The 21,183-nt window shown below is 37.6% G+C and overlaps 1 protein-coding gene across 2 annotated transcripts in view; it reads right to left on the bottom strand.

The window, feature by feature from the left end:
• The window catches only part of ZNF608 (zinc finger protein 608), a gene marked incomplete at both ends in the record, with an annotated part of 82,081 nt that overhangs the window by 27,202 nt on the left and 33,696 nt on the right, over positions 1–21,183 (bottom strand). For both annotated transcript variants that reach the window (XM_082301820.1, XM_082301821.1), the window contains one exon: positions 17,094–17,349. In XM_082301820.1, coding sequence (XP_082157946.1) covers positions 17,094–17,349 — 256 coding nt within the window. The remainder of the gene's footprint in view (positions 1–17,093; positions 17,350–21,183) is intronic.

Genomic DNA, 21,183 nt, shown 5'->3' with positions numbered 1-21,183 from the left:
CCCACTCCCAGTATATTTGGGAATTACTTAAAATGACCTCCATGGATAGGAGGCTGTACCCTAGAGATAGAAGGCTGTCAGAAACATTCAGAGAGTTGAAAGATAATTTTTCTCTCCAATATTTAACAGTCACAAGACAGTCAAGGAAGAATACTTCCAATAAGATTTAAGCCAGTTTTGGTCTTTGTTTTTGAAAGCAAAGGCATTTCATAAAGAACCTTCCAAATTTATCTGGATTTCAGAGATTCACAATGATAATCAATGCAGATGTTAAGTATGAAATGGTGTCTAGATTCTAAACTTTAAAATTACTTTTCTGACTCCTCATCTCACCTGTCCTGCCTAGAGAATGTAGCAGCTACAATCAAAAGCTGTGTGGTTATTGGTTAAAGGTCTTTTTCTTAAAGGTCTTCCCAAAGGGAGATTAGTAAACTATCTGCCTACACAATTAGAGAAATATGGGGCTTTCTCTTGATGTCCATGAGAAAACATCCTCTTTCTTTTAGAGAGTCTGTACAGAGAGAAGTGTAATGCATTTGTAAGCTAGTTGCTCACTGCCAAGGAGATTCATGGTTAGACAACCAGATGGATAATGACTGCTCTTTGACAAAACTATATGGCTGACCAACTGAGAAATTCGTATGAGATATTAGACTTCATAAAACTTCAGGAGTGCAAGGGAAGATTGTGGAAAGAAGCCAAATGAAGGATGAATCAAAAAGAACATTAGTGGTAAAGCTCCCTTTTACTTTTTATCTGTCACGGGGAAATAAGCTACAGGGAAAACAACACATAACTAGGAAAACCTTCAATACTATTACCACTGGATGGTAGGGAGAATGAGAAAAGTGGGAAGACTGAGAGCGAAACTGTCTCTTGAAGGCTGTCTGCCAACTGTCTTATGGATGGCATAAATAAAATAGACCTGGCCACATCTTTGAGACCTTGAAGAGTTGTTTTTTTTCAGTTCTCTCCAAGCAAAACTCAGCATACAACCAATACCACTCGAAGAAACAAACAAAAATGCTAATGAAGATTTACTGCTAGAAAAACATTCCATTGAAAATAGTTTAATAAACTGAAGAAGAGCAGTATATCCTCATTACCCTCCAAACTGAAACCAATAGCTGTCCTCACAGAAGGAAGATTAGTGTTATTTATGTGCCTCACTCAGACTTGATGGCATTCTTGGATCTCGGTATGCTGTACTATGTTTATAACACTGCCTTCCCTCATTCCTCATAAGACAGCTTTAAAAGATTATGTTGCACAAATGCAAAGGTTACTGGAGAGGCATCCTTCAAAATGTTGAGGTATTTACTAGCTAGGTACTGGTATGAAAAATTAAAGCTTAAGCCAAGCACAGGGGTAACTTTCCAGCAAAGAGTACCTTCACTCTCTCCTTATTCTTCCTTTAGCTGTATGGATTCAACAGTTGGTCTTCATTACTAAGCTGTCCATAAGAGAGTTATTCTCTGTTCCATATTTGGTTCCAATGAGCCCTTGATTAATAGCTGTCTGCTATAATTTATATATAGCCCTGGTTTAGGCAGAACAATTTCTTTTTTATGGCCATTTAAAAATATTTCACTAATGCTGTTCAACTAATTTTTAATCTAAGGGGAAAAAAAAAGGAAGAAGGTGACACACCATGTCCTAATTTCCTAGGAAATCTCCATGTGGGAAGTAAAAAAACCAAACCAAACCAACAAAACCAAACCCCAAAACGAAAACTAGACTCAATTATGAACTATACTGCTCACTGAACTGGACTACAGAGTAAAGAAGACTTCCAGAGTTGCCCAGTCCACCCCTCCTACTTCTGATGCAGTGTCAGCATCTATCCTAAAAAATGTTCATACAGGTTTTTCTCTAATGGCAGACTCTACAAGCTGCTAGACAACCTACTCCACAGCCTCATTATCCTTGCTGTTAGAAATGCTTTTCTAATATATCACTTGAATCTCTCTGGCCACAGCCTAAGATCATTGTTTCCTGCCCGTTCTGCCATGGTCACAAAGAACACACCAACCGGTTATAAATGAGATCTCATCCAACTTAATATCCTCTCCAAACCAACTAAAAAAACTCCCAAAACAACAAAACCTCAAAAAACAACAAAAGCCCAGACATGGAAAAAAAAACCAACAAAATCCTAAGTCCATAAATACTGTGTTATATTTTCTAAACTATGCTGTGAGGTTATTTTCTAGCTTTTTCGAGTCAAGATTTGAGTTTGAGTAGAGCTGAGGGCAAATGAAACTTATTAAATCCTGTGATTAGGAGCATAATGATATTTACTAGTCTATTTCCACCAAACCATAAATGCACTGTGGCTGACACAGGCTTTCTGTCATAAACACTTTATACTACAGCAGCAGTTAAGTATTACATATTTTCCAAAAAGTATTTCAAGGAATGTGTGTGGAGGGTAGGGGTGTTTTTAAGAACCAACTAGGAAAGACTGTTTTGCATTGCTTATAATAGAAACCTCTTGTGAGGTCTTCTAAAACAACAATTCAGCAAAAAGTGAATGTGAAGCCACTGAGTCAGCCCCTATAAGCCTTTTTTTAAAAAAAGGCAGCTTTCAATGAATCCATTTTAAATGTTTCTCATCCCCCTTCCCCAGTTATTCTTATATAAAAACTCTCCCTCCCAACCTTTTCTCTTTGGAAATTTGGTAACCATAGTTTCTGTGTCCTGCTGAGACTTGCTATGTAGAGCTGTATTCTACCTGCTATTTAGCTGCTGATAGCAGTGTTTCTGTTGCAATTTATGAGAAATGTCGGTTGAAGGCAGAAACTATTGTACACACTATATTTTCCCAGCTGGATATCTCCGTGAACAGAAAGCAAAAACATGAATACACATGCACCATACATTTGGGGGAGGGTAGGAAGGAGACTGCGGGGGAAAAAAGGCTGCAGGTTAGATGTGATGTTGGGTGGTCTAAAGAAAATGAGCTTATCAATGGGAAGGTACATCTAATATTATTAGAAAACACCAGAGATTTTTAATGCAGTCCGTGGTGCTATACCACCAATACAAAGACCCCACTGTTGACTCTGCAGATGCCTCTTTCCTTTACACATGGAAGTTATACTGTTGTGTTCTGAAAACTGTCACACTCAACTACTTGTTTCTCTGACTCAGGTCTGCAGGTTCTTGTGTAATGCTTAGCACAAGGACATTTTAATCCTGATTACGGTTTAGCCACTTTAATGGTATTTATACCTGAGGGTGTTTTGGGGTCTCTCCAGAGTAAAATGAAAACCAAGTCACCAAGAACAGGAAATACAGTTGTGTCTCGTCATGTTCTTCAGTAGTACTTTACTTACTACAGTGATAGTGATATCATATAGCAATACATCTCCTTGGGAAAGCGTCTTTCCTGGATAACAAGGATAGCAATTTTCATGCTGCTTCATCACACTGACAGCTGAAGATAATAGACTTCACAAGAGAGGAACTGAAGTCCAGTCCAGCAAAGAGTAGGAATTAAAGCAGAATGTTGGCTCTGTCTCCTATGATGACTGATGCAACATTCATTTTTTCTTCACCAGAAAGTACTGAAGATTATAGTAGAAGGTATACGCCAAAGTTAAGTAGTCTTCAAGCACTGTCCCCCTGAAGATCAGCATTTCATGGCCATGGTCTTCTCTTGAGAGAGTACTGTATCAAACCAAAAGTTTGCAGGCAAATAGTGTAACAAATCTCATAATTTATGTATATTTCACAGTCCACACTACACAGAAATATGAACCTGTCAGTAAGGAACTACTCTAGCTGCAAAAGTCACCACTAAAGAAGGGACAAATTATTAGAGCAGCAAAATCATTCATTATGGAGCACATGTTGCTCAAATAGCCTATGTGACTTCCTAAACTCTTGTCACTAGTAACTAGCTTCCAGATTTGCAATTAATCTTTGTCATTGCCCAAATCACTTCCTCCATTAGAAGCGCAGAACTGAAAATAATGAAAATCCCAAGTCTACTGAAGTTAAAATGCTCACAGTCAAAATGAGGATAGATCCAATTACCATTTAAATAACAACATGAAACTCTTTGAAGGAAAGGCCTTTAGATCTCAAAGATCCAAATGCTGAGTGAGCAGTAAGAAACTCAGTTCTTTAAATTTCCAGGGGAAAAGCTACAAAAAAAGAAATCTGACCCAGGCTGTCAGTCATGTGCCTAAATTTCTAGCATTTTTTACTGTTAAATGTAGCTCTCTTGGTGTGTAATTAGTGGCTATGTCATCATCGATACCACAGTTAAAATAAATGCTTTAGTAACTTTTTCTTGAAGGTTGTTCTGGTGTGGAGGTGCCAAGAGTAGCATGAAGTGGTGGGAGACAGACCAAAGGTGAAACATGGGTTTTATTTTTCTTCTTTCTCCCTTGGAACTTTAAATTTAGGATTTCCACATTTTGATGAACTCACGCTTGGTTATTACTACAGATTTTGAAAATATGAATGTTTTGTTAATTTCAAATACAAAATAGTGCAAAGTCAAATGGTACTAAAAATCTCATTTAGGTAGAATTACAAGTGCTGTGCCTTTTGAGTGGCAAAGAAAAACAATAAAATTGTACTGAACTGCAGCTCAAATTTCTGTCGTTTTTTAAATTCTTTCTCTGGAGAGCTGTGAATGAACGATGCTTTGAAAAGTTCTTTAGCCCTTGACAGTCTACGGAGTTTGCTGATGTCACATTTCCTAATTGACACAACACAGGGTCTGCATGGCACACTGCTACAACATTTGTTTTACAAGTGCACGTTTCACAGGAAACCAGTGATTAATTTCCCAAAGACTTACAGGCATACATTTCTAAAAAGGGAAAAATAAAACTGTTACATATCCATACAAATCAAAATTTACAGAATCGTGGCAGCCAGCCAGCAAAACTACTCCAGGTCTGTTTCCCCATCTGTTTGGCCTGTTAGCTGAAAGAAAATAAAATCAAATTGCTCCTTCTGTAACTAATTCTCAGAACTCCCAAAAAACCCCCAACTTCCATGACACATTTTAATATCTCAGAATGCCTTACAACAATCAGCAAACCTTGTTAACACCATGTAATGTAGACACAATAGCTCAGAAAGGGGTACTGAGACAAGAAGAATTCCCTCCTCCCCAGCACTGAAAACGTGCTGTGCCACTATTGCTGATCACAAAAGAGACCTCTTGATGCCCTCCAGCAGACCATCTTGGCCAAATCTTGGTGTAGTGAATGTTACACCCTCACCCTCCTGTACGTCAGCCCCTGCCTTCTGCTTGAGGCTACGGACCTTGGAACAAGGAAGGTAGAAATAAATGTGTGTCAGATCCGTGGTCACCTGCAATCACACCATTAATGTAAATGAAAGTAGAACTGGCTTGTTCAGGTCTGTGAACCTGCTGGCATTGGGAGAATGCACAGTCCCCACTGCTGCCTCTGGTAAATGGGAGGCAACTTAGCCAGATCAACTGGCTGAGCAGTTGAGGTCAACAATGCCTTCAGCTATTTGTCTGCTGGAGCCCTGGCAAGTGATTTTCAGTTTATGGCAATGTACCATGCCAAAATCATTACTTTTTCCTTTTAATCTTTAATTTATAAATTAAAAACCCGTCACAAAAACTTGCACAGCTTTTTTCTGTCTACCATTGGAATGGTACACATTAATTAATATACTTCAGGTTTCTACTTCACAGATTAAAAAATAATTTGACTAGGAGCACTTTCAACAGCTGCCCATAAATCAGCCCACTCTCAAGAGTTCAACTCTAGAGTTATTGTGTCTATTGTGCATCTTAGGGTTCAAAGACAGATTATTCATGCATTCATTCATAGCCAAGAATGTATCCCAGCAATGAAATTTACCCTTCAAAGCTGACCCAAGCTTAACCACTGGATTGACTAAATAATGTAATTGCTCAATGATGTGCTATATCCCTTTACTGAAGATTGTAGTTTTGGTGAATTGAGCTAGTTTTAAACCAGTGGCATATTAATGGCACATATTCCAAAAGTGTAAGCAGCTGCTGCCCACCAACAATGCCAAACTGAATAATAGGAATGCAAACAAATCTCCTGGTGCACAGTTAGCTTTTTTTGCAGTACTTAAAAATCGTAGTGTTACAAAATTACTTCTGTGAAAGAAAGAGGCAGAAAATAGATGAAAGCAAAGCCGTTACTTACGGAGAGCCCCTAATAGCTGAGTAATGTTGCCAGTGCAAGAACATTAGTTCTGTCACCTCCTTTTCATACCCCGCAATTTATTTTCCATTCTGCTTAAAAGGGTTTCTGCCACTAGATGTAATGATGAAAAGAACAGCCAGTGTTCTCCTCTCATACTACAAAGTCAAGAGTGCTGGAATAACTTCTCCTCGCCTGTTAGGGTAAGCTATCTGGTGCAGCTAATTCAGTCAACATTCCAGCCTCTCCTAGCCACATTAAGCCAATGCATCTAGACTGAAGATTAAGGGGAAAGGAGACAATTATGTTGTGTATTACTGCCAAAGATGCAAAGACTCTAAATCTCCTTGAAGCTGAAAACAAATTAGCAGCTTTGCCCACATCAAGCTGTCTGTCCAAATGGAAGTTTCTTTTCACAACAGCATTACTAACTGTGCTTCTTATAGATAATGCTTTGGGGATACAAAAACATTTTCTCTAAGCTATTTCCTGTCACTTGCTTGTCTAGACCAACAGAATAATTTGTAATGCAATCACCACCTACTGCCTTGAAGCAAAACCAAGTACAGATTTACTCCTGCCCCTCAAGAGTCCCTCTTCCCCCTCATTTTCACTAATTTCATGTTCCACTTGTGTGGGCATAATCAAAGTAAGAAGAAATGGCATTAGCCTATCCATTAATATTTCATAAAAATGCACCAGTTAATAAATCTGGACCTCTGTGCTGCCTTTAATCTTTATCCAAGGGAGAAACTGTCAGTTCCTGCAAAACAACCTTCAGTGAGTATCAAGAATAAATTACTAAAATGTTATACAACTTCATCCCCACTGTCAACAGGAAGGTGTTTGCAGGGGAGGTGCAGTCATTCAAAATCCACCTCAAGTCAGCTGGCACCCACAGCTTCCCTGTTCAGCAAGTGGGAGTGCCTTGGCACAACAGCACAGTGGCTGGGGCCCACAGAAGTGTAGGTGCTGGAGTAAGGAAACCAGTCTGTCCAGCTTTTGGGATACACACACAACAAAAAAAAGAAAAAAAACAACAAAAAAAAAAAACAAAAAACAAACAACACAACAACAACAACAAAACAAACAAACAAACAAAAAAACCCACCAAAACAACAACCAAAAAACCAAACAAAAAAAAACCAAAAAACCCAAAACAACAACAACAAAACAAATAAACAAACAAAAAAAAACCCCACCAAAACAACAACCGAAAAACAAAAAAAAAACAAAAAAGAGAGATCTAGGAGACTGCTCTCAAACAAGATGTCCACACTGGCCAGAGAAAGCCCAAGTGCTGTGGAGATCTCTCCAGCAACACTTCCACCACCAACATTGCTGCAGCCTTTTCTCCCACCCCTGAAGTACATTCGGACATTTTCCCAGATAAATCTGTTTTTAACCAACCCTGACTATGCAGTTTAATGAAACTTAAACTACTGTGTCATTATGTTTCAAACCCCAGATCTTTCACTCCTATCTTAAGTAGGCCGCACCCTGAAAGAAATGGGGCCCAGATGGGGTTTGCAAAAAAACTGATGAAGTTGAAAAAGCTCAGAAATGGGATACTGTCAAAGGACTAAATTATTTTGCCACTTGGGAGTTGCATGTTTTTAAAAATCCTGAATTTTAAATTTTTATAGGACTATCAAGGAAATTTTTTTCTTTCTTTCACACAGTAACAGAAAAATGAAAGGCTTTCTCAAATGTTCACAGACTATGTAGAGATGCCACTCTCGTTTCAACATTCAGCAAAAATAATCTGATCTTCATTAAGATAATGAACATTAGCAGCATCTATTGGCGTTCCTTCAGGTTGTATCATGTCTGGAAATTTCTGGAACACGGGAGGTTTTTTTTTGTTTTTTACTTTCTTAAATTGCTCAGTCTTGTAACTAGTGATTCTTCCTAGTCTGGAACTATATGAAATCTACCAACAGCGAGTGATTCTTCTGGATGAAACTGGCCTGGATGCAGACAAACTTTTACTGCCTTCACTGTCACAGGTGGTGTTTGAACAAAATTTCTCAAGAAAGCAGTATTAGTTTATTGCAAAACTTTCTCCACAGAATCTAGAGTCTTAACTTTTAGGACTTTCAGAAAATTGTAGAGAAAAACCTATAAAGTAAGCTTCTTCTTAAAACCTGTAACACACTAGAAGTCATACTCTGTTAAAAGGTGACGTCAGTTTCTCTCTTCCCTAAGGAAAACAGCTCCTTTAGTGCAACCTGAGACTCTTCTTACTGTTTCTAAATCCCAGCTTGAGCGGGTCACATAGCCTCAGGGCTTTCAAAGATCCACTAAAGCCAGCTCTATATGAATGCAAGGTTAAGAAGTACAGGTTCAGTCACTGCAGGGGAAAGTAAACAGCCAGTAAAACATAATTACTTGCTTCAACCTACTTAAATGAAGAAGTTTTAAGTGACCGGGAAAAAAAGCAAAAAAATCAACAAACCACCTCTAGATTAATTGAAGATTGATTTGGAACTACCCCCACTTGAAACTGGTTTTCCACAACACTTATCCTTCGTGTTAGGATCTGGCTACAGAATTGCCATCTCCTGACAACTAGTGTCAGTCCCATTTCATTACTGGAGATCGTTATACCATTAGCTAAATTACTAGAGAAATAGCATGGCCTGATCTGCCCCTAAACACTGAAACAGAAACAACAGCAAAACTCAAACAAACAAACAAAAAAAAAATCACTTAAATACACTAAGTACTAACCCAACTGAAGGCCTAGTAAACATCCCAAATAAGCTTAACTGACATCTTAAAACAGGGAAAAGAAAAAAAGTAGGGCAGAAGAAGGATTTTCTTAAATATTCTTCTTTATTCTGCTTAAATCTTTAACAAGTATGGTAAAAATCTGCCCTTAAAAATTAAATCTATAATTCTATAAATTTTATTTCCATAGCTATATCCCCTTTAAATTCTATTAAGCTTTAAATTTACAGCTAGTAAACACAAACCAGTACTAATTTTGATGGACATGTAAGTGTTTTGCTTCAGTTGATACTCCTTAAAAAACAAAAAAACCAAAAAAACCAAACAACAAACCCAAATTAAAGCAGAGTGCTCTAATACTGGCCTTTTGTTTTTCATCCCAGATGTTTCTAGGGGATTTTATTACCCTAAATTTCATGGCACTTGGGGATATAAAACCGATGAACTTCGATTGTGTTTTCCATTGTAACACTAGCTTTTGTAAATCTAGACCTACTTTTTCAGACTAAATCAAGAAAGATATTTCCCTTGAGCTTCTCTTTTTTATATATATTCTTTTTCTTCACCCTCAACCTCTACCTTTTCAACCTCTGTGTTTCCTGCCTCCCTCTTTTAGAACAAAAACATAAGCAGTAATTTTTATTAGCCCTGAAGGTCAAAGATCTCTTCACTGTTCAAAATATTTTAATTGAGTTTTTCCTTCTGCTTTTTGGATTGCTACTTGTCACCAAAAATTCCATATTAGTATCTAGTTACTACAATAACAGTAATAACTGGGAAGAATTACAAATATGCCTCAGGATGACAAAATATAAGTGTCTACTATTTCTAAAAAAATGAAATGCTTGTTAGGCCAGCCACTGATCTTACATTGGAAGGTTAGTCCCGATGCTAAAAGCAGCTTTTTATGATGTAGCCCGAAACAGTGGAAAAAATTATTATTTTTTAAATTTATATTAATCTATATTAGTAAATCATACAGTCTTATCAACCAAGAGAACCTCTCATTCACCACTGCGCAAGGTTGGCACTGATTAGGAGTGCAGCAACACTGGAATACAACAGCTTGTCCTAAGTATTTAAACTATGTACAAAATTAAGAGTGACCAAGAGAACATCTTTAAATAAGTGGATTAATCCCTGAAGTACAGCAACTAAACATGCCATTTCAGTTGTGCTTTCATTCCCTACTCCAATGGTATTTATTTAGTAAGGAAACACTTGGATGCACACACACTTCATTAGCAGTCATCTCTCCCCCTGCTATCTACAAATCCAAACATCGCATGTTCCAAGTATTTCGTACTGGAACAGTCTCACTTCTAAGCAATCTGCAGCTACTGAGATTTTGCTTTCTGAGCAGTAAATGCTCAAAACTGTTGCTTTTCTTGAAGAAACTCCTTCGGTGTTCATAACCTCACTGCTTGAGCAGGCTCAGTTTCACATTCAAATAGCTCCAAGCAAATGTTTCCAATCTCAATTATCCTCCTTCCTTTTTCTAGGCACCCTCCCTGCCCCCATATGCTTGTTTGTAAAAGGGATAATTTTCTATGTATGTACAAGCAGCACAGGGAGTCTTCCTCTGTAGGAATCTGGCAATATGCAGAGTTTTATGTAAGCACAGTCTGGAATTTGTTAAGTTTTTTCATTCTCTGCTTTGGGTTATACCAAGAGAATTACACCCAGATTCTCACTCAGCTGGAAAATGTGGCATTTGCCAGGTCCCTTTAGATAAGTTGCCTGTTGCTTTCCAGGGTAAATAAGACACTTTTCATATTTTTGGTCAGTTATCATGACTGTACTGGGACTACACTTTGCTTAGCATTACATCAGTATAGTAAGGGTGAACCAACAAGAGAAGCACAAGGCAGTACAAAAATCGCACATTCCTCCATGCAATGAGAGGCGTACAGCCTCTCTAAACAAATCTGTAGGACTAGCTGGCTAGACCCTGTGGGCTGCTTATGTTCAAGGAGGAACGCTGACTTTTAAATACCAAATTTAACATTTAACAGCACAAATTTCCTAAGTGCTTTTCTTCCAGTGTTGGTCTGCAGTCTTCAAAAATCTGAAGCAATGGTATTGAGATGAAATGAAAAAGGTGATGAGCTAGCTTAACTTCTCTGCTGCACTTAGAAAGCCTGGAAATTAACAGTGGTTCTATTTTCACCTCATTTTTTTTCCTTTACAGATCTTCACTAATCTGTGGTGCTTTACATCACCTAGACAAAGAGGTTCAAACTTTAATTTATGTTTATATGAATGACTAATTGAACATTTTTGGGAAAAGGAGTTCTTTGCAACAGAATTAAACTCAGGAAAGTCAAAATATCTCCTGACTCCCTTCCTCTGCCAGCAGGGACCATCCACAACCTATTTTTAATTTCTGCTTCACTGATGTTTATACTGACATGATTTATGTACTGTTTGCTGAGAACAAAGAGCCTGAAAAGGTTTGGTTATCGTGACCCAGCTGATTCAGGGCAACTCACTGAAGCCACATCACAACCATGTGCACCTGGTTCATAGAGTCAGTCCCAATGGCTTAAAACCCGTTGAGGGGTGCCTGTGGATACCCTAAAATTACTGTTTGCTTCACTGATTTTAGATGAAACCTGTATAAAACAGGCTACAAGTGGTAGGCACTCCTTGGCTCTAACACTGGCCAGCACTTCATGTTTCAAGGAAATTCACAAGAAACAGTGTGCAGAAGCCAGTTAAAGGACGATGCCAGAATTTATGTCCCTAAACAAGTGCATACTCTGATAAGGTCAGGCAAACAGCTGAGATGATCAAAATGGCCCCTTCAGACACGACAAACCTTGGTTTAACTACAGCTAAATCCATCTTGCAGAATGAATCCTGTGACATTAAACTCTTAAAGGTTTTTTAAGATAGTCTGTGTACATCCCAGATTCCTTCTGTAAAGTAGGTTGACCTCCCACAAACCACAAACATTTTTAGCAAGACTGTGGCTTTCCATTGTGAGATGCAGAGCATATCTCTTCTGCTTCAAGTTTCTATGTAACACGTACCAGGTGTCAGACTCCAAGTGCCTGAGATAATACAATGAGACAGCTGAGGTTTATTAAAAAATCACATATTTAAGGATTCCATAAATCCACTGATTTACTGAGTCTGGTATCACATACAGTAGAAAGAGCAGAAATTAAACATAACATGTAAAAATATAAATACATGTAAAGGCTTTTTCTTAACCGATGGCATTTTGATAGTGGGTGATGTTCATACTGGGTCAGCAGATGACCCATGCACCAGTAGAGAACAGCTGGATTTTAGCTGTTCTGTTAATATAACTAGCCAAAAAACCCTACTATCTCCACTTCTCTGTAATGTGGACATAACAAAGCCTGATTTTTGAGCAGTAGTTATCTTTATGCTTCTGTCATATAAATACACAATTCTGAACTAAATATGGTGCTTACCAATACCCAACCACCACTCCCTCTACCCAGCAAGTCAATGGTCTACATCACACAGCAAAATAAATGCATCCAGTCTAAAAGCGAACCTGTTGTTTACAAATGTACCTCTAGGTTTAATAAAACATATTGCCTCTCTCAATAAACCTTGCTTGAACTCAAGACAACAGTGTGATTTAACATGTTTCTCTAAATTTATACGAATTGTTGTAATGTTCTTTGATAAAAGTCTCTAATGCCTACGTTTGTTTCCTAACATATTTGACATGGCTTTCTCCATTACAAGTTTCATTGTTTCATCATGCCTTTGTATTTGTGAAAGTAAGAAAATGTGGTTGTTAAACCACAAAAATTGCTAACAGGAATAACAGGCAGCCAGTCTACTCATTCTTCTATTTCTGTTGACACATACACAGCCTTATTTACACACACATGTACAAACACATCTAACCAAAGATATTTAAAACAGACTGTTCTTTTAAAGTATTCTTTGCAAAACTAAGACCACATAGTAAGGCAGAGAAGAATCCACATTAGCTCTGTGCAACAGATAATGTTTTCAAAACAAACTATGCATATTAGTTGCAAAAGTGGCAGGCTGGGAAACCCTATACACAACAAATACCAGCATACCTCTTTGTCTTCTAAGCCTTCTCCTTTCTACTGAATTTCTCTAAAAATGCTGCAAAATAGTGTCAGAACTGATGCTATGATAAATTTGGAATACCCTAGAAATGATCCCATCAGATCGCACAGATTCCTGTTTCTTTTATTTGACAACCTGTCTCAAGTTATAAAGACCAACAAGCTAACCCTGATTGAAAAACACAACTAATTTCCCCATTATTTGTTACTGAACAACAGCAGGTTGCGCCCCAGCTGCACAAAGAGGAAGAATGTCACCTCATACAGACAGCTCATTCTGCACACAAAGGCAGCAAGGACTGTCTCCTATGCAGTCTTCAAGAAAACAAGACATCATCAGAACTACTGCTTGCCATCTAAAGGCAGACACTACTATTAGATGCAGAAACAAAACCAGGACACGACCCAGGGCAACTGGGTCAACTGCGTGTGAGAAGCAAAACAAAAACGCAAGCTCTAAGCAATTTAGAAAGTTGGTTGGTGGTTTCCCTTTCTTCTGGGTCATTTACGTTTCCTCCAGGCAATAAGAAACAATTATTACTTGCTTCGAAATTGTTTTCCCAGAAGATAATGACACATCTTAGCAAGTACCTGATTCTAGATAAGCTTTTTTCTCAGTATAGCAATAGAGACTTTTAGCAGCTATTTCCCAGAACATCAGAATAACCAACCAAACCAGAATATACACTCCAGTTAACACTGCCAAGCTTGTTTCTGTGAAGGACTTTTACTGAAGATAGTTTCTAATGTCAAATATCCACATCAACTGCCAGTTTCATGTTGACTTGCCCACATAATCATTTCTCTTTGTTCTTCTACAGGGTAGCCTCAGATAGTTCCTTCAATGCTCTGTTTCACAGACATTACCACCACTTTGGCCACACTACCAAGTTACATCCAAACAAGGTTGTCATGCAGATGACAATGCCTCTGGCACACATACGTAGAAATTAAGCACTACACTGCTTAGTGGAGCAACTGAGAAATTCCCACGTGATAACCAGCAGTCTCAGTCAACTGTAGGAGTAACCAGCTATGGTTAGTTACCACCCCCTGTAATTAAATGTCACAGACTTCAGATGCCAGCTTCCCTCTACACCTCTTAGGATTAAAACACTCTGGGAAAAATGGTCTGATTTATTACATCAAGTCAACTAAATAGAGTGGTGTAGAAGTAATGAAAAGAGCTGTGTACCAATGCCCTTTTTGGTCTTTCAGAATTTTGTCTGAAATCCAGTGTTGCTTTCTTCCCCTGCCCCCCACCCTTGGAGTGATTATCTTAAAAATATGACTCATAAACCTGAACATCATCCTTTTCCTGACCTCAAAGAACAAATGCAACAGAATGTGACAACTTGTTTAACATACATAAAACTGGTTATTTCAGATACCTTCATAACAGGAATTCTCAGTATATGCCTTCTTTTTTATAGAGCATGTATTACATTTTTGCTAATAACGAGTTCTACATAAACGATTTGATTTTATCTTTCTCCACTCACACTACTATTCTTGCTGTAATAACTGTGATTCACCACATCCTTTCTGTATTTGCATTCCCACAGCTACTTGCTGCAGGACATGAAGGCTGCTCAGCAGCATATTTGTTTCATATGCAATACAGTATGCAGACATCCTACAAGCCTATTCTTATCACCTCACAACTAATTTCACAGAATGCCTAAACTAGATATAAAATAACTCAAATATCTCAAAACACAACCCAAGATTTGAAATTTTCATACCTTAGCTTCTTAGGATTGTTTTATGTTGAGAAGCTATAGGATATCCAGACAGCTAAAGCAATGTCTGTTTGCATGTGTATTTTTATTAAGTTTTGGAAAGCAGTAAAGGGAGTGAATATTAAAGAAACATATGAACATCACAAACGAAATTTGTACGTCATCATGAACATCAAGATGGTTTTAAATGTACCTAGTTACAAAGACTTCACTTAGAGTAAGCTGGATTTACACCAGTTTAGGAAAGGTTGTGTTCTACCCTAAAGTCAAAATCATAACTGGAGAAAATTAGTATCTGGTAATATTTTTTGTTCTGTTAAAGATAAATAGAAGACCCATCTGCATGCTGTTCCCTAGAATTTGACAGAAATGGCTCCATGCAAGCTTCTATATAGCTGCTTTCATGAACATGTCAGAAAAGTTGAAAACACATAAATATATACTTATATGGGTGCTCCAAACATCAAAACTTAATTAAATGTGAAAAATCATCATTAGGAACTCCTTTTTCTTAATACAGTGTTGATTGTGAACTCTGGGACAAAACAGTCAAATTTTTATTATTTTCTTCAGTCAGAAGGGTCTGAAACCCTCAAACACAAAGAGCATGGTACAAACCACACAATAAGAAATCATATCAAGTATCTTCAGTCTCTTAATTTACACTCTAGTTAAATTTCTAGAGTATTTTACAATCCCATTTTATCTGTATTTGTAGTCATTCATAGCTGTAGTCTTCCCAAAGAGTGTTTGTAAAGCTATGAAAACAGGCACACTCGAAACAGTTTTGCTCAAACATGCCATCACTGAATTGAGTTGTTTCAGAAAATTGTTTTAAACAAACTAGGAAAAGGCTAAGGGAGTTAATTTCCATTAACTAACAAGGGTTTTTAAACCATTAGAGTGCTGAGATACTGGTAAACAGAATGCACTTTTTTTAATACTTCATTTCTGGTGCCAAACCTTTTGCAAGGAAGGCCTCTTAAATTCAGTGGGGGTCAGAAGTTTAGTTTATTCAGCAAGAATAACACCATTAACAGCTACCGCTCTTTCATGTCAACACAGTTAACACCCACACATTCCAACTCTGGTTAATATAGGCCAGTCAAGAAATATTGGAGTTGCTAAGGGCAGTCATCTCTGCAGGGATATTTTAAAACAGAATTTATACTGTGCTTTAAAAACAATCTAAAAGGATCAATCTACCTTATGAATCTGCTGCAGACATACACAGAGAGAAAGATGGATGGATGAAAGCATATAAAAGCAAGTAAATCTGACTCTCTCTATTGATTTTTGAGAGGACAGTGTAGAGCACTTTGGTGAGGTCTTATATATCACTGCAAAGGACGAAATGCCATTGTGCATACGGTCTGAAACATGTCAGGATTTATGATGAAGCGATGCACTGCTGTATTCTGTCATTATATCATTTTGTAAATAATCTTGTTTTCACTGTTGAGGAAGGTAGACCACTAAAAATTAAATAATCCTCAAAAGAAATATAAGAACTATCACAGGAAGATTTTCACACAGGTATAAATGAAAACATCTGCTATTATTAAATGAAAAATTGCAAAAGTTTAGTGTACACATGCAGTACATTTAGCAGGAGAAAGCTGGTATTTTAATAATAAGCTTTTGAAAACCAAAATTGAAAAATCTGCATATCACAGCATAATCCTCTTCCTACTTACTTTGTTCTAAATCATAGCAAATCAATGTTTAGTGTTCCCCAAAGCTTTCCAGCACTCCTACTCGGACAAATGTCTTCAAAGGATATTAAAGAAATCATTCTGGTTTTGATAGCACTTCTTCAACACATGAACACTTTTCTTCAAGCAAGAAAGCTTTCCTCTTAAAGCATATTTCAGATAACCAAAATGGAAAAATAATCACATCAATTTGCAGGATCTCTGGGGCCTCTATTGTTACATAATGGTGGCATTTCTTATCAGCTGAAATATTCAGCTAAGTTTTCATCATTCATTCAAATATCAACTCCCATCACATAAACACCTCTTCATGATGTACATTTAATTAGCACATTTATGCTATTCTACTAGCAATTTCTTCATATGCTTTTCTTAATATAGCAAGAGGAAACAATTCTATTATTAGATGGGGTTACAGGGTAGGTCATTTGGAAAACACAGTTGCTTTAAACAATAGAAAGGCCCGCCATTTGTTTTCAAAATAAAAACTCACTAGCTGAGCTGTAAAGCTGTGACTGTCATGGTATATAATGGTGTCCCAACAGATGAGCAAGCCTTTAGTTAGCACCCAGGCCGATACAGCATGTATCCCCTTGTCAACAAATCTCACAGAAAAACCTAATGGAAAAAACAATTTACCTTCTTCAGTTTCATGCCACACAATTCCTTCCAAGTTCACGCTGGTCCCAGGCTCACAGGGTCCAAGGCATTCGGGTTCTGTAACTACTCCAACCTCGCAAGTATTTACACCCACTGAACGTGTCCGTACCAAAAGCTGCTCGACTGGTGCTGCAATATTGGATGAAGATGGGGAAAAGTAGGAAGGCAGAATCTGAGGTGTGATACTGCTGGAAATCGGAGGTGGAGGTGCAGGCACTGTAAACAGGGGATCAACCTGAAAACAACAGACAAACTTACTATAATGGTGCTGTGAGAGTTAAAAAAAGAAAAGTAAAATAAAATAAAAATAAAATACATAACTAAATTTTTTAAAAAGTGTAAGAAGCCCAGTTTGCCAAGACTGCATTTCTTTATGTAGGGATTTGGTGTATCACAGGTAATTTCAGTCTTATGAGTTTCAATCTTTTGACATTAGCCCAAATGCTGCACATGAAAAATTAAGTACAAAAATATCTATCATACACGCTAAACAAGGCAACTTGCTAAGTTTCTACTAGACTATTCCCTGTTGTCATAGACTGTTAGTATGAAATAATAAGTTTTTAAAACAAGGATTAAGTTTACTTTTTTCTTGGCACTGACAGAGACTGATTTTGTGGATGGAAATTAATTTTGCGAACTGGGAACTTCATTTTCTATTTAAAGAAAAACATTTATAAAGACAGTACAAAGACACAAGTGCCATTCTTTCATGTGTATCATAGAGAATTTAGTAGTTGGAACAATTCTAATATCCATACGGGAGCAAATACAATCTCTTGTCATCCAATCATTTAAAATACATTAGGATGACCCACCTAATACCTTACAGACAACATTTAGATCTTTCTGCTTGCAATAACAGATGAGGACTTCTGTAAGAATCTAGCCAAACCATCTAATTTCTCAGGGTTTCCAAAATGCATATTTAGAAGAATACATCCCGCCAGACAATCAGTCTATGCACAAGACAATTCACAGAGACAATATCTGCATATGAACTGAAGACACTCATCATCATCTCTCCCATATAACTACCAATCTCCTCAGTAGCAGATTTTCTGTGTAAAGATATGGCTGAAGGTTTTCGATATGTCACTTGGGCTCTAACATCCCTTGTCACATAAAAGACAGCTAGATAAGGATGTGAGTGTGCCCATTCAACTACCTAAACCACCTGGAACTCATGTTCATTTGGCCCACTGGATCACAGATATCACCTGAAGAAACCACTCTTCAGCATAATAATTTTTTTTAAAAACAGCTGCTTTTTAGCTGCATCAAAATAGATGATCAGATGTCTTCAAGACTATATTTTTAGTTTTGGACCTTGTAAGAAGACTCAACAGAAAAGACATAATGGCTCACCATACATCATCTAGATTTTGCTGAAATGTATCTTAATGTAGATCAAAGTTCATTTTGCCTTCTTGTAAAGCAAAATGGGGATACAAAGAAAAGGACAAACTAAAAGGTATTATACATGTATCATAGATCAGCTCACTTCATCAAATGGACACTTTTCATAATGAGAAAATAAAATGACAAATTAGGAAGACCTTTTTAAAAATTGTAACAACTGTTACCATTGGCCTTTGTAACAATTCTGTTGCTTTTAGCATTATTCATTGACTCAAACTGAGAGTCAAGGCTTTTAATTGTGTATACAAGCCTTATGTGTGCTGAACACTTCTCAATAAATGTTGTAAAAATGTTTTGTATGATCTTAGTATGACCAGCCTGGATTCTGATCTCAATTACATTAGAACTAGGCAGGAGAGGGGAAGGACCCATAACCACAGTCTTCTCCAAAGTATTCCTCATTTAGAGGGGATTCTTTTTATTTAGAATGAAATCTTCAGGTTCAAGGTAAGTAAAAAGAACCCAAACAAACAAACCCAACCAAAAAACCAGAACAAACAACCAAAACAACCAAAACCAAACAAACAAAAAACCGCAAACAAACAACAACAAAAAAAACCCGCAACACCAAAACCAAAGCAAAACATAAATACTAACAGCGTCCCTAAGGAGTAAAAATCTACTAATACTATCAACATTCTACTGGTTAAAGCAGAGCTCCTGTGGCATAGGAACAATGCACTCAAGCAATGATGTCTTTATTCTTCTCTTTATGCCAACAGAGCTGCACAGTTAAAGCACAGGCAGAATGCTTTGCAGAGCAGACCTGAATGCACACAGGAAAGTCAAATATCAGCTGACCCCCAGCAGCAGCTGTTTCTTGCAGTATCTAATAGCACACATCACACAAAACCATAACTGTGTATGCCGTGCGTGGGGAGACACTGATTCTATGCTCTACAGCTCCTGCTGTCTGCTGCCAAGTGGAGGCACACGGTTGGATGGCACAGAGCCCTGCTCCCTGGCACTGGCTGTGTAATGGTGCTCTGTCAGTGAAACGGGGTCAATCTGTACCCCAGGCATAATTTAGGAGCTCTTAACATACCTTACTTCAAGCCAGAAGAGAACTGGGATCAGTAACTGGCAGGTAAATGGAGCCTAGCACTTAAGAAAAGCTAAGCCACATCCCATTATAAACCCAAAAAATGCTGATGAATAGCCTGTTTGACAGTTTACATGGTGTTTTGTAAAGCTGTGCAAAACCTCCTACTACAAATGCAACATCATTTTTCCGTAAAATATACTCATCACAAAACCAGAGGAAAAAAATCCAAAGTGTTTTCTGTGGTCATACTAAACTAGCCAATGTTTTAAGTGAATGTAGACTAAACTGACAGATGTGTTTTCCATTTTTGAGTATTATAAACAGTGAGGGGGAGCTAACGAAAGCATGGATCTGACAGTGTATCCTATTAAGTTCTTTGTAACAAATATTTGTACTCAGGTCTGGTTTATTTAGAGCCATTAATAAACGTTCATGTTTTCCACTAGAAATGTTCACCCAGGACAAGGCCAAATAGGAGCGCTTGCACTAAACGGGGCTGTTTCTCTGTGAATTAAAACACTAAACCTTTGGCTGAGAAATAAGTGGACACTTACTGTCCCTGAGGTACCTGTTCATTGCACATATATGACCTTACTCAAAAAAAAAAATATACTAAGCTTAAACATTGCTCCAGATTTCCACGTTTTAAAATGATCCCATCTTGTTTGATAATTGCAACAGCACTGCAAAGTGGTGGTTCTTAGAGATCATTGTGGTGACACAATTGTTTTCATGAATTCTCCAAAGGGCACTGATGTAAGCTATTAGAGGCAAAGAGAGGCAGGAAGGCCGCCATCTCCAGTGGAAAAAAAGGCACATAAGACTAACATCTGGTGGTGGCAGTCTGTCAAACTGAGGAAAGTTAATGTCAAGAACAGATGCTCTGCAGTTTCTCACTGTTATTTTTTCATTATTATTCCCAGGTGTTGGCGCATACTGAACAGTAGCCTTGCTGTTTATCACACAAGAGATTCCAATATGAGATTGAAAATCTGAATCTGAAGAAGGTTATTTACATAGATGCTCTCTTTAGACACATAATCAAAGGAGTACAAAAAGACAGAAATATTCAAGCAATATTTTCTTCACCTAATTCCAAGAGCTTTTGAGAGCTGATTGGTGACAAAGGCTACAAAGCTGCAGTGTTATTCATGGCAGTTTTCCACTGCCAAGTGTTTGATCGTATCAGAGAGCTACGATGCTTAGTAGCAGAAAGCTCACAGAAAATGAAGACTGCCTGCCAAACAATCTAGTCACTGCTCCATGGAGCAATCCTTTATCTGAACATTTACAAAAAAAAAAAAAAAAAAAAAAAAAAAAAAAAAAAAAAGTCTATTTTGGTGGCTGCATAACATTTGTCAGTAGGAGGAAGCACACATGGAAAAGAAAGGAAATATCGTACTAACAAGAAATAGACAAGACTTTCTAATAAGCAAGGTTGCCATTCAGTTACTCAGTCACTTTACATGCTGGAATCAAGTTCTGTGTATCAAAACTCACCTTCCTGATTTCATGAAGGTGTGTCTTTGAAGATATATATCAACGATAACGTGGTCTACCAATCTAAGGCCAAAGTGGGTCATACACTACTGCAGTGTCATA

This window comes from Coloeus monedula, assembly GCF_965178545.1.
Source record: "Coloeus monedula genome assembly, chromosome: Z".
NCBI lineage: Eukaryota > Metazoa > Chordata > Aves > Passeriformes > Corvidae > Coloeus > Coloeus monedula.
The sequence above is the reverse complement of the archived record's forward strand: the minus strand, read 5'-3'. Positions and strand labels throughout refer to the sequence as shown.